This window comes from Prenolepis imparis, unplaced genomic scaffold (assembly GCF_030444845.1).
Source record: "Prenolepis imparis isolate NDT839.2.m4 unplaced genomic scaffold, iyPreImpa1.0 SCAF_3, whole genome shotgun sequence".
Classification (NCBI taxonomy): domain Eukaryota; kingdom Metazoa; phylum Arthropoda; class Insecta; order Hymenoptera; family Formicidae; genus Prenolepis; species Prenolepis imparis.
Window position 1 is genome coordinate 7,968,328 of NW_028141161.1, and position 13,713 is coordinate 7,982,040.

General features: G+C 44.5%; 4 protein-coding genes across 7 annotated transcripts; 3 read left to right on the top strand and 1 right to left on the bottom strand.

Annotated features, from left to right (window-relative positions):
* Positions 1-186: 186 nt before the first annotated feature.
* Gatc (glutamyl-tRNA(Gln) amidotransferase subunit C, mitochondrial) lies at positions 187-2,500 on the top strand. Of its 4 annotated transcripts, none has more exons than XM_083034255.1 (2): positions 187-322; positions 1,698-2,500. In XM_083034255.1, the coding sequence occupies exon 2, from the start codon at positions 2,045-2,047 to the stop codon at positions 2,498-2,500; it is 456 nt and encodes a 151-aa protein (XP_082890381.1). In that variant the 5' UTR covers positions 187-322; positions 1,698-2,044. The 4 variants fall into 4 exon arrangements, with proteins under 4 accessions (XP_082890381.1, XP_082890380.1, XP_082890379.1 ...); XM_083034254.1 differs by lacking the exon at positions 187-322 and adding an exon at positions 1,339-1,424; XM_083034253.1 differs by lacking the exon at positions 187-322 and adding an exon at positions 1,357-1,515.
* On the top strand, positions 2,500-3,744 carry Dnapol-gamma35 (DNA polymerase subunit gamma-2, mitochondrial). The gene is made up of 2 exons (XM_083034249.1): positions 2,500-3,051; positions 3,162-3,744. The coding sequence occupies exons 1-2, from the start codon at positions 2,500-2,502 to the stop codon at positions 3,585-3,587; spliced, it is 978 nt and encodes a 325-aa protein (XP_082890375.1). The 3' UTR covers positions 3,588-3,744.
* On the bottom strand, positions 3,135-5,136 carry Kdelr (ER lumen protein-retaining receptor). The gene is made up of 3 exons (XM_083034251.1): positions 4,896-5,136; positions 4,576-4,765; positions 3,135-4,492 (listed from the first exon to the last, which is right to left on the bottom strand). The coding sequence occupies exons 1-3, from the start codon at positions 4,984-4,986 to the stop codon at positions 4,135-4,137; spliced, it is 639 nt and encodes a 212-aa protein (XP_082890377.1). The 5' UTR covers positions 4,987-5,136; the 3' UTR covers positions 3,135-4,134.
* A 694-nt stretch (positions 5,137-5,830) lies between these two features.
* Rpii215 (RNA polymerase II subunit RpII215) lies at positions 5,831-13,199 on the top strand. Its single transcript, XM_083034833.1, has 7 exons — positions 5,831-6,021; positions 6,773-7,042; positions 7,276-10,806; positions 10,906-11,294; positions 11,384-11,502; positions 11,613-11,804; positions 11,952-13,199. The coding sequence occupies exons 1-7, from the start codon at positions 5,944-5,946 to the stop codon at positions 13,091-13,093; spliced, it is 5,721 nt and encodes a 1,906-aa protein (XP_082890959.1). The 5' UTR covers positions 5,831-5,943; the 3' UTR covers positions 13,094-13,199.
* Positions 13,200-13,713: the final 514 nt, after the last annotated feature.

The following is a 13,713-nucleotide window of genomic DNA, read 5'->3' on the forward strand; positions in this document are numbered from 1 at the left end:
TCTCTCCCTCGGTCGAGAGTGAGAGGGAAAACGGCGACGAGGGGAAGCGGACGCGTCGATTTCCAGAGTAGACTTTACCAGGGCTAGGGAACGCAATAGTATATGTTCTGTGGGGAACGCGAAAACACGAACGAATAAGAATGAAGATCCTGGATGATCCTGGATCCTGGCCAACTCTCCTATATTATTTATTTACGTCTGCACGTAAACACTTGACGTAAACACAACACGGCGATGACAGGCGCGCGATGGGATCGTCTTCTGGCGATCGTTGCCCCTTGCGTGGTGACCTCGTTCCAGAAATCGGGATCGATGTTACTCGGTATGCGTCTAATCGTTATCCCGAAGGGAAAAGTGAGTGGGAGAGGGAAAAAAGAGTGAGTGAGAGAGAGAGAGAGAGAGAGAGAGAGGAGAGGGAGAGAGAGAGAGAGAGAGAGAGAGTGATAAGGCACAATGGGACTCCGATTGGTGCAGAATGGCATAGACGCATCTAGAAGGCGGGAATCCTTCACTTCCGGGCTCGGAGTCGGGTCTAGATATTATTTATGCATCGTGACTATTAAAAAATAATTTACATTTCATCGTTTTAAATATGGCTGTCTGACAGCTGTCAAAATATCGGTGTCAAATTTCTGATGAGTCATCACCACAGATTAATAGACAGATAGCCAAAGGTCTGAAAAAAGCAAGACCGGCATTTCTGTGCGACACACTTTGCCCCTTACCGACACACTTTGCCCCTGGTTCGAGTCCGTGCTAAACTCCGTTAACTTTACCAAAAGACTTTGCCCCTGCACCCCTATTCTGTAACTTTTTAACAATACTTTCAAGGAGAGATCGCGGTTGACTCTTTACCGATTTTGATCTCCTTTTTCATAAAAATCATAATATAAATAAAATATTTTTACAGAGAAATATTTTTAGAAATATTTTAATTTTTTAAAAATTCATACACTTTAAATTTTTAATCCGAATGTTTTCCGTATTAAGTTATGAAAAGTGTGTATTCTAACATTATTAGATTATTTAAGAAAATTTAAAAAATGTATAAATTTTTAAAAAAGTAAAAATATTTCTAAAAATATTTCTCTGTAAAAATATTTTATTTATATTATGATTATTTTATACATTTTAAATATATAAGAAGATATATGCGTATCTAAAAAACAATAAATATATGCCGAATATTTATGTCTACGTAATAAATAATACATATAACATATACATATAAAATAATAAAAAACAAAAAAAAATTATGCCATCCCAAGTTTTGAACCTGGGAGAGGTCGAATCGACATGACGTCACAATCGATACCTGATATATCGATCATGATGTCATGTCGTGCGCAATCATATGTGCGCATAGCATACGAAGCATCCTGTCAATCTTAAGATTAAAATCCAATATTTGTGACAAATGAGGGGTAATTACTAACTTATGTAACGTCGCACATGTTTGACGTCAATCTTGCAATCGATAACAAGATACGAGAACAAGTCGCATATACGCGTCATGTAAATATGTAACGTGACTGTGTCATCACGCGTTCGAAAATGACAGATCCAAAATTACTGATGTCTCCTTATTAAATGTATCTATTTATTTATTATTTTGTATTTTATACGCTCGCGTTATATCAATAATAATATTAATTAATAATAATAGCTGATGATAATAAATTATAAATGTTTGACAGATTCCGACGTATTGATTGGCTTTCGGAATTAGTGTCCCCAAAAGTTTCTCCTGCTCGCAGCCAATCAAGATTGCTCGACAATTGACATATCAACCTTGGGAGCAGAATATATTGCAATTGCAAGAAATAAATAAAAATTGCGATAAGAGAGTCAAGCGATTTGATAACAATCTGACAATTCAAACCAGATTCACAAGTGCACTTAAATAGGTGCACATCTCGAAGAAGAAAGAGAAAGATTGCAAATGTAGAAAGTGTAATCAAAAGAGATAGATCAATTCTTTCGTCTATGGAAAGCTAGATAGACTGAACAAAGATCAAAAGTACCGATCAGCTGATCGTCGAGCATGGACGCGCTACGGCAGACGTACAGACTCTTCAACAAAAGTGTCAGAGTTCCTCTGCGTTCAATCGCGTCTTCCAAGACGTATCACTCTTCGATAGTTCTAGCTAGACATCAAGAAGAAGAAGTGGTTGAAAATACCAAGGACCCATCATCGGTGATCGACGAGGCGACCATCAGGAGGCTCGAAAGGCTCGCGCTGGTCGGCTTCGAGTACGAGCAGAGTAAACGGATCCTGGAGGAGGCGGTAGCCTTCGCCGAGCGGCTGCGAGAAGTCCGCATCGATGAATCGGTGCGTCCGATGTACAGCACCCTGGAGAACAGTCACATTCGTCTGCGAGAGGACGTGGCCCGGAACGAGGTCGATCGGCGGGAGATCCTGAAGAACGCTGAGGTGCTGGAGGAGGAGTACTTCGTCGCGCCCCTGACGACGAACAGGTCACCCGGGTCAGGACGATAATGAGTCTGGAGGCTATGCTGAGGGCTGTCAGCCCGCACTTTCTCAATCTGTCGGAGAAATCTGTTTTCATGTATGGTCCCCAGGGTAAACTGCTGCTCAGGAACCTGGAGGAGCACTGGTTCACCCACTGCGTCACGATGCCGCGTCACAACGTCTTCCTGTGCGACACGCAGCCGATCGCAGACACGTTGCAGCTGTTGCGGAGCAACTCGTTGGACGAGCCGCTACCCTTCGCCCTGGCCACCCTTGCCGCGATATCGAAGAGCGCCTGGAACGAGTCCCTCTTGTCGGCCAAGGTGTCCTCCCACAGAATCCTCAAGGTCAACGTGATCGTCGACGCATCCGAGGCGAAGAGTCTGCTCCACAAGGAGCAACGAGAGCGCAAGGTTTGGTGGCGCAAACTCGCCCAGTGTCCTTCGAGGTTCGTCCTGGCCGAGGCGAGGAAGGCGAGGAATCTCGACGTGACGGAGATAGAGGCGCAGTTCCCCTTTGGAAACATCACCGTGGAGACGATTACTCATTATCCTGCCATACGTAAATTATATCCTCAGGTACGTAACTTTTTTCTTAATGAAATGTCGCGGAAGAGAGAGAGAGAGAAAGAGAGAGAGAAAGAGAAAGAGAAAGAAAAGAATTGTTTAAATGAGATATTTATTTACAGACTGAAAGTAATAAAGATAATGCTGCGGACCTGCATATGATCGAACATGTCGCTTCCTTGGATTGGGGCTGTCTGGCTTTACTCTGCGACAGTCATAACGAGTCAACTAGTAGCAACTACATCCATCCCAAGTTATCTCCGTATAAAACCACGTTCCATATAGATAAAGAGCAGACTGAGACTGATGTAGAAGATTTAAATCGCTTTGTGCTATACTTAAACAATATACTTAGAGCGAAGGGGATATCTACCATATTAACGAATGCAGAACAAATCGTAGAAATGTGCTTAATACCGTTCGTCGTGTCTGTAAATAGGACTAGTCTTAAGAATGGTATTGTATACGTAAAGAATCGCTCGACAACTCTTAAAGAAGCGGTTCATATTTCCAATTTGGTAAAGTATATCGCTCTACGTTCTTCTTGAATCACCAAAATTTTCATCTTAGATATTCTCCGATAAAAATTTACAAGAGACATATAGTGTTGTATTATCATATATAATTATATTTAATTAATAACTATATTTATTACTGAAAATTACAACCATATAAACTGTAAAGATCAATGAAAATTCTGTGATTTATACAATTTATTTTCTGTTTATATCTCCGATTATCTTGTCAAATTTCTAAATTCATAAAATAAATGGTTTATTTTGATTCTACAATTATGTATATATTGCTTGAAATGAAGTACGAAAGAATAAAAGAGGCAACTTAGATCTCACCCTGGAAAGAGAGCCCAGCGAGAGGCAGCGTACGAGGGATGACGAATGAGGGTAGGAAGAGAGAAAATGTTTGACAGGTGGAAATATGCTGCGAGATATTGCACGCTTGGCAGAAACATACACTGCATGTGCGTTCCACGAGCCTCCCAGGTCTGCCCGGACTTATCTCGATTCGGCGAATGCCGAGGACAGGCAAATCGAATGAAATTCTCCGATACAAGAGGATAATACTCTTTAACTGAAGCTAAGCGGGTAGTTGTAGTTTCTTGCCCTTCAGTACTTTGGTAATGTAGAGGTAGAAAAAGTCACAATAGAGAACTGTCTGCACCAATCCGGCGACTATGGCGATTAAATCGTAATGATCCTCGGCGTAGTAACGGTAGACCCAGTTGAATAGGTACAAGCCTCTGTAAGATCCCAACGCGAACAGGTAGTGACTGGTGATGCTCTCCGCCTCGCCTGTCTTCGACACCAGAAACAATTGCGGTAATATCGCCACTGATTCTAGATAAATGCTGAATGTCCATAGGACCTCTACGAAGGAGAGCTCGTGATTGATCAGCAAAGCCAGTACGAGCGCGGGTAAAACCAGGAACTCGATCCTACAACGAAGAAAGAGTCACAATCTGTCGCACGTCTCGGTCCGGAGACAGGATCATCTGATCGGATCGGAGGGGCTCTTTACCTGAACGTATCGTGATTGTGATCGTACGTGGCTTTGAACTTGACGTACATCAAGAAGACCGTGGCGAGGGACGCGACGATGAATACGATCTTCATGAACGTGTTGTACGGCGAAATGAATGTGGTGAACAGGTCTAGGTAACGGCTGGTGTAAACAATGGCGAAGAGGATCTGCGACTTGCCGCTGATACCTGCGAACAAGATCAAGCAAGTCGATGATCGCTCGTCGACAATCGGCCCTCGTACGGGTTTGGTAAATACATCAGGTTCATCCACGTTCGCGTCTACGCGAGGAGTATCGTCAACATCGCGACAACTCACCGGCGCAACTCCGCGTCTTCCATATCTTGAGGAGGAGTACGATAATGGCTAGGAGATGCGATAGATCGCCCAGCAGCCGAAATATATTCATGTTCGAGGTCGCGGGAACGTAATTCTAACGTCAGAACCCAACGAAAGCCAGCTCGTTCAGCTTTCAGCTCGCTTCCAAGCGGCACACAAAATATGACGTGGCTTCGGCTGCGGCTGAAGCAGATGGCCGACCCCACTGACCCCGCGAGTTCGCGAATCAGCTTCGAACTGGGTGTCTAGGGTCGTCGAATACGCGAGAAGTAACTAGAGACGCGTGAGGGAAATTTTTCTTGACAAATTTCGAGGAAAGAACAGACAGCGAACTCTGATTGGACGCGCCATATTGTTGCTCCCTAGGGACAATAAGAATCCACCAATCAGAACGATGATAACCGCTCAGAATTTAATTAAATTTAAATAAATTAATAAATAAATTTAATTTAATTATTTTTAATTATTTAAATTAATTATTTTTATTATTAATTATTAATTATTTTTATTATTAATTATTTATTATCTTTATTATTAATTATTTATTATCTTTATTATTAATTATTTATTATCTTTATTATTAATTATTTATTATCTTTATTATTAATTATTTATTATCTTTATTATTAATTATTTTATTGATTAATTTAATCAATTATTTAATTGATGAATTTAATTAATTATTTAATTAATTAATAAAATTATTAATTAATTAATGAAATTATCAATTAATTAATTGAATTATTTAAATTGATTAATTAATTAATTAATAATTTGATCAGTTAATTTTGCTTTTTAATTTAATTTTAATTTTAATTTAATTTTTTTATATATCGGCGATTATTTACTAGCTAGGGAATAACGCGAGATCTTTCTAGCGATAGCCCATCAAGAGATAGTTGGTTCATGACCGAGCGCGGAGAGGGGGATGGGATGACGTTCTCTCCAACGGAAGAAAAGTTGAGAAATTGAGGAGTCTCGACGCAGAAGGCGTCCGGGGAAGCTGCTGTGAATAATTGTGGCAAAAATGGCTACGTCCGACTCCAAAGCGCCTCTGCGGACGGTGAAGCGTGTACAATTCGGCATCCTTTCGCCGGACGAGATAGTAAGTCGATCGTGCGCGTTTCGCGGCACCCGTAAAAATGTCATTCTTTTCAAGGACGTTTTTATCGCGACGATCAAAATTCTCGTTCTAAGCAATCTTATGCAATGCGAATATGTTACTCGCATGCACGGTGTTGTCACCGTTTTTGAAAGATTAAAGTACACAAATATTAATGTGTCTGTCTACCGAGTATTGTTTTTGGAAGAAAAAATGAAACCGAAAATGTTTCTTGAAAGACACGATAAAGAAATTGTTAAGTTTTTAGGAAAAATATTTGAGAAAGAGAAGCATATGTAAATATTGAAAATTAGTTGATTTAATGTATTTATTTTACTGTTAGCTTTGCAGATGAACAATTGAAGTTTTTAAGGTACTTATATTTTTCGTTCAAATTGTCTCAAAGTATCGGATGCTCCGTTATCATGTAAACGTGTAATTTTTAATACAAGTATATATTCAAGATGATTGACAAAGTAATTTAGCTTTATATATATTTAGAATATATGTGAAAGAAGGGAAAAAATGTTATTTTTATTCTTCATATACAGTACATTGTGCGTTGAATTGTAAAGAAGCTGAAATTATTTTATAATAAACATTTATTAATATTTAAATACTTCATATGTAACCATCAAGTACAAAAACTTTGCGATGAATCGTCCCATATTGTGTTCAAATCAAATTTATATATTTCTTGCTTAAATTTAAATTGTACAAAATATTAAAAGATTATGTTTTTGTGATTTTACAGCGTCGTATGTCAGTCACAGATGGCGGCATACGATTTCCAGAAACTATGGAAGGTGGCCGCCCTAAACTGGGCGGTCTCATGGATCCCAGGCAAGGTGTCATTGACAGAAATTCAAGATGTCAGACATGCGCTGGCAATATGACAGAGTGCCCTGGCCATTTTGGTCATATAGATCTTGCAAAACCAGTATTTCATGTGGGATTTATTACAAAGTCTATAAAGATATTAAGATGCGTTTGTTTCTACTGCTCCAAATTGCTCGTCAGCCCTGTAAGTGTTTATCTTACAAGTTACTTAGTACTTTTTATAAAAAAAAATAATATTTTTATTTTAATTATAAGTTTTTTTTGAATTTTTTGTTAAATACTACATATAGTTTAAATTAAATTATTAAATACCTAATACTTTATAATTTGAAATTATTACGTTATGATCTTTAAGAAAGAATGATGCAAAAGAGAATGAATGTTTGATTTTTGATCAATGTTATTTTCAATTTACAGCATAATCCAAAGATCAAAGAAATCGTCATGAAGACAAAGGGACAGCCACGGAAGCGACTGGCGTTTGTTTACGATTTATGCAAAAGCAAGAGCATCTGCGAAGGCGGAGACGAGATGGACATTAACAAAGAGAACACGGAGACTCAACAGCAGATGGATAGAAAACCTGGTCACGGCGGTTGCGGCAGATATCAGCCTAATCTCAGACGATCCGGTTTAGACGTCACCGCGGAGTGGAAGCACGTAAACGAAGATTCGCAAGAAAAAAAGATTGTACTCTCGGCCGAGAGAGCATTCGAGATTCTGAAACACATCAAGGACGAGGAGTCCTTCATCCTGGGAATGGACCCAAAGTTTGCTCGACCAGATTGGATGATAGTTACGGTGCTGCCGGTACCACCTTTGTCCGTCAGACCTGCCGTCATCATGTACGGTTCCGCCAAGAATCAGGACGATCTGACCCACAAACTGGCGGACATCATCAAATCGAACAACGAGCTGCTACGAAACGAGCAGTCGGGCGCGGCGGCCCATGTGATCCTGGAGAACATCAAGATGCTACAGTTTCACGTGGCGACACTCGTCGACAACGATATGCCCGGGATGCCGCGAGCGATGCAAAAATCTGGCAAACCGCTCAAGGCGCTCAAGGCTCGGCTGAAGGGAAAAGAGGGGAGAATTCGTGGAAACCTGATGGGTAAACGCGTGGACTTTTCCGCGCGTACCGTCATCACGCCCGACCCTAACTTGCGCATCGATCAGGTCGGGGTGCCGCGTAGCATCGCGCAGAACCTGACGTTTCCCGAGATCGTCACGCCGTTCAACATCGACAAGATGCAAGTGCTAGTCAGACGCGGCAACTCGCAGTATCCCGGCGCCAAGTACATAGTTCGCGACAACGGCGAGAGGATCGATCTACGCTTTCATCCCAAATCCTCGGATCTGCATCTGCAGTGCGGCTATCGGGTGGAGCGACACATCCGCGACGGTGACCTCGTCATCTTCAATCGTCAGCCGACTCTGCATAAGATGTCAATGATGGGTCACCGCGTCAAGGTGCTGCCGTGGAGTACGTTCCGCATGAATCTAAGCTGCACGTCCCCGTACAATGCCGATTTCGACGGGGACGAGATGAATCTGCACGTGCCGCAATCGATGGAGACCCGCGCGGAGGTTGAGAACATTCATGTTACGCCGCGACAGATTATTACACCACAGGCGAACAAGCCGGTCATGGGTATCGTGCAGGATACCCTGACGGCTGTGAGGAAGATGACGAAGCGCGACGTGTTCATCGAGAAGGAGCAGATGATGAATCTGCTCATGTTTCTTCCCAGCTGGGACGGCAAGATGCCGCAGCCGTGTATCCTGAAGCCGAAGCCACTGTGGACCGGCAAGCAGTTGTTCTCTCTCATCATACCGGGAAATGTGAACATGATACGAACGCACAGCACGCATCCCGACGAGGAGGACGACGGTCCGTACAAGTGGATCTCACCCGGTGACACCAAGGTAATGGTCGAACACGGCGAGTTGGTGATGGGTATCCTCTGTAAGAAGACCCTGGGTACATCAGCCGGCTCTTTGCTTCACATCTGTATGCTCGAGCTGGGCCACGACGTGTGCGGACGCTTCTACGGCAACATTCAGACCGTCATCAACAACTGGTTGCTGCTGGAGGGTCATTCTATCGGTATCGGCGATACCATCGCCGATCCGCAGACATACCTGGAGATTCAGAAAGCGATCAAGAAGGCCAAGGAGGACGTGATAGAGGTAATTCAGAAGGCGCACAACATGGAATTGGAGCCTACACCCGGCAACACGTTGCGTCAGACCTTCGAGAATCAGGTGAACAGGATTTTGAACGACGCCAGAGACAAGACCGGAGGCTCCGCCAAGAAATCTCTGACGGAATACAACAACTTAAAGGCTATGGTGGTATCTGGCTCAAAGGGTTCCAACATCAACATCTCTCAGGTTATCGCTTGCGTGGGTCAGCAGAATGTCGAGGGTAAACGAATACCCTTCGGATTCCGCAAGCGGACGCTTCCGCATTTCATCAAGGACGACTACGGACCTGAGTCCCGCGGCTTCGTCGAGAACTCGTACCTCGCCGGTCTCACGCCGTCGGAGTTCTACTTCCACGCTATGGGCGGTCGTGAGGGTCTCATCGATACCGCCGTGAAGACGGCCGAGACCGGTTACATCCAGCGTCGTTTGATAAAGGCTATGGAGTCCGTAATGGTTCATTACGACGGCACCGTGCGCAATTCGGTAGGTCAACTGATCCAGCTGCGTTACGGAGAGGACGGTCTCTGCGGCGAGACCGTCGAGTTCCAAAATTTGCCCACCGTCAAGGTGAGCAACAAGGCCTTCGAGAAGAAGTTCAAGTTCGATCCGTCCAACGAGCGATACCTACGACGCATATTCAACGAGGACATTGTACGAGAGATGATGGGCTCTGGCGAGGTGATCTCCGAGCTGGAGAGAGAGTGGGAGCAGCTGAACAAGGATCGCGCTGTGCTACGGGAGATTTTCCCAAGCGGCGAGTCCAAGGTTGTGCTACCTTGCAACCTACAGAGAATGATTTGGAACGTGCAAAAGATATTCCACATCAACAAGCGAGCGCCGACCGATCTTAGTCCCATGAGGGTGATCCAGGGAGTGAAGGATCTCCTGGATAAGTGTATCATCGTCGCCGGGGACGATAGGCTCAGCAAACAGGCGAACGAGAACGCGACCTTACTATTCCGATGCTTGGTGAGGTCGACTCTATGTACGAAATGCGTCTCTGAGGAATTCAGGCTGTCCAGTGAGGCCTTCGAGTGGCTGATCGGAGAGATCGAAACCAGATTCCAGCAGGCCCAGGTGTCGCCGGGCGAAATGGTGGGCGCCTTAGCGGCGCAGTCTCTCGGCGAACCCGCCACTCAGATGACCCTGAACACATTCCACTTCGCCGGCGTGTCATCCAAGAATGTCACCCTTGGTGTGCCGAGGTTGAAGGAGATCATCAACATCAGTAAGAAGCCAAAAGCGCCGTCGCTCACGGTATTCCTGACGGGTGCGGCTGCGCGAGACGCCGAAAAGGCGAAGAACGTGCTCTGCCGATTGGAACACACGACCCTGAAGAAGGTGACGGCCAACACGGCGATCTACTACGATCCGGATCCGCAGAACACGGTGATCGCGGAGGATCAGGAATTTGTCAACGTGTACTACGAGATGCCCGACTTCGATCCTACCAAGATATCTCCCTGGTTGCTGCGCATCGAGTTGGACAGGAAGCGAATGACCGATAAGAAACTAACGATGGAGCAGATCGCGGAGAAGATCAACGCCGGCTTCGGCGACGATCTCAACTGCATCTTCAACGACGACAACGCCGAGAAGCTGGTGCTGCGGATCCGAATAATGAACAGCGACGACAACAAGTTCCAGGACACGGACGAGGAGACTGTGGACAAAATGGAGGACGACATGTTCCTGCGTTGCATCGAGGCCAATATGCTCAGCGACATGACTCTACAGGTACGTTGCAATCAGACTGATGCGTCATATATTACAGATTATTTAGCATCTTTAGCTTTTTACCATTGACTAACTGAAATTTTCTGTCGGATATTCCAGGGTATCGAAGCTATTAGCAAGGTTTACATGCATCTGCCGCAGACGGACTCCAAGAAACGCATCGTTATCACGGAAACGGGCGAATTCAAGGCCATCGCGGAATGGCTCTTGGAAACCGACGGGACGAGCTTGATGAAAGTGTTGAGCGAAAGGGACGTGGATCCAGTGCGGACGTTCAGCAACGATATCTGCGAGATATTCCAAGTTCTCGGTATTGAAGCCGTGCGAAAGTCGGTGGAGAAGGAGATGAATGCGGTGTTGCAGTTCTACGGTCTCTACGTCAACTACCGACATCTCGCCTTACTTTGCGATGTCATGACGGCGAAAGGTCATCTCATGGCGATTACACGTCACGGAATCAATAGACAGGATACCGGTGCTCTTATGAGGTCAGCATGAATGCATTTCGCAAATTCTTATGTTTTCTCTTCAGCGATCAGATGGAAGATTAATGAGACAAAATTATTAATTGCTTCAGATGTTCCTTCGAAGAAACGGTTGACGTATTACTGGACGCCGCATCTCACGCGGAGGTAGATCCAATGCGAGGAGTATCCGAAAACATTATAATGGGACAACTTCCACGCATTGGAACAGGTAATGCGATACATCTTTTTACGAAACGTTATGGATTAATAATTATTTACTATATTTGTTGTGTATATAAATAATATGATGTTTATCATGGTTTTGTGCGTTTTGTTTAGGATGTTTTGACTTATTATTGGATGCTGAGAAATGCAAATCCGGCATCGAGATCCCTATGGCGGTTGGCGCAGGTATGGGAACAGCTGGAATGTTCTTCGGCAGCGTAACTGGTATATCCAATAGTATGAGTCCTCAGATGACACCTTGGATGGGAGCGACTCCTGGTTATGGGGCGTCAAGCATGTCACCGGGTAAGTCTCGACGTCAAAAATCTCTCTTTGCATGAAATCTCGATATAGAAAAAGAAAAACCAAGATGAGATTATACTCGAAAAACGAGAAGAAGAAAGAAAAGAAGTAGAAAAAATCGAATATTAATTATTTCCTTTCTTTTTATAGCTTTGAGCAGCGGCATGACACCAGGAGGTGCGTGTTTCTCGCCGTCGGGCGCGTCGGACGCTTCAGGATTGTCGCCCGCGTATTCTGCTTATTCACCACAACCGGGAAGCCCTGGTAGTCCGGGACCGAGCATGAGTCCATTCCCGATGTCACCGGCGGGCGCGGCCTCGCCCAGTTACTCTCCCACGTCGCCGGCGTATCTGCCGACGTCTCCCAGCATGACGCCGTCGAGCCCGAACTATTCACCCACGAGCCCGACATACTCGCCGACCAGTCCAAACTACTCACCGACATCACCGAGTTATTCGCCGACGAGTCCGAGCTATTCGCCCACGTCGCCGAGCTACTCGCCGACGAGCCCGAGTTATTCACCGACGAGTCCGAGCTATTCACCTACATCGCCGAGCTACTCGCCGACGAGCCCGAGCTATTCACCTACCTCGCCAAGTTACTCGCCGACGAGTCCGAGCTATTCGCCGACCTCGCCGAGTTACTCGCCCACGAGTCCAAGCTACTCGCCTACGAGTCCAAGTTACTCACCGACAAGTCCAAGTTACTCGCCCACAAGTCCGAGTTATTCACCGACCAGTCCGAGTTATTCACCGACTTCGCCGAGCTATTCGCCTAGCTCGCCCAATTACACACCCGCCTCGCCCTCTTACTCACCGACCTCGCCCAGTTATTCGCCGAGCTCGCCGCAGTACTCGCCCGCGAGTCCAAGCTATTCGCCCAGCAGTCCCAAGTACTCGCCGACGAGCCCGAGCTACTCGCCTACCTCACCGTCGTTCGCCGGCACGTCGCCCCAGTACACGCCGGCGAGTCCCACGTATTCGCCGACCAGTCCGACGTACTCGCCCACGAGTCCGTCGTACTCGCCGAGCTCGCCGCAGCACACCGCGTCCGGCAGTACCCGGTATTCACCCAGTAGTCCAAACTACTCGCCCAGTAGTCCGACGTATTCGCCCACGAGTCCGCAATACTCGCCGTCGAGCACCAAGTATTCACCCACGAGTCCCACCTACACGCCCACAAGCCCGAGTTACTCGCCGACGAGTCCGACGTACTCGCCACCGGTGCCAGGATACTCTCCTACGAGTCCCACGTACTCGCCGGCGTCGCCCGCTTACGAGACAGATGAATAATGCTAATCATTGTACTGTATTAATCGTTAATTATAAAAATATAAAATAATTAAGTTAAATATAAAAATAAAATAATTAAGGAAGAAGGAGAATATCTACTGATAAAAATATATGTAGCTGATCATTTTTGCTTGTTGATTATAATTATTATTAGAGTGCGCAAATTTTATGTATAATTACACCGCACTCGTGTTAGAAAGATTAAGATTACAAAATCACAAAAGATATGAATTATTTTTTGAGTTTTAGGCTTTCTTTTTTTTTCTTTTTTTTCTTTATTTTCTTTTTTTCTTAGTTTTAGAGTTATTAATATGGGTATGTTATATATATACAAACGAACGCGTCTTAGGGACCAGAGAATTTTGTAAATCAGCAATTGCTAAATCAACGACATAAATAGAGACTATGTTGATGTAAGAGACAACATAAGAAATCGAAGATCATTTGTATGTGAATTTGCCAGTTATGCGTAATAGAAGAACTTTTGTAGAAATACAATATATCTGACTTTCACAAGAAGCAAGCTGCGTGATATTCAATAGGCATTTTTTGATATTTAAATATATTCTTAACATATTAATGTGTCCAAAACATATCAAGATTCACAATTTAAAAGAGTG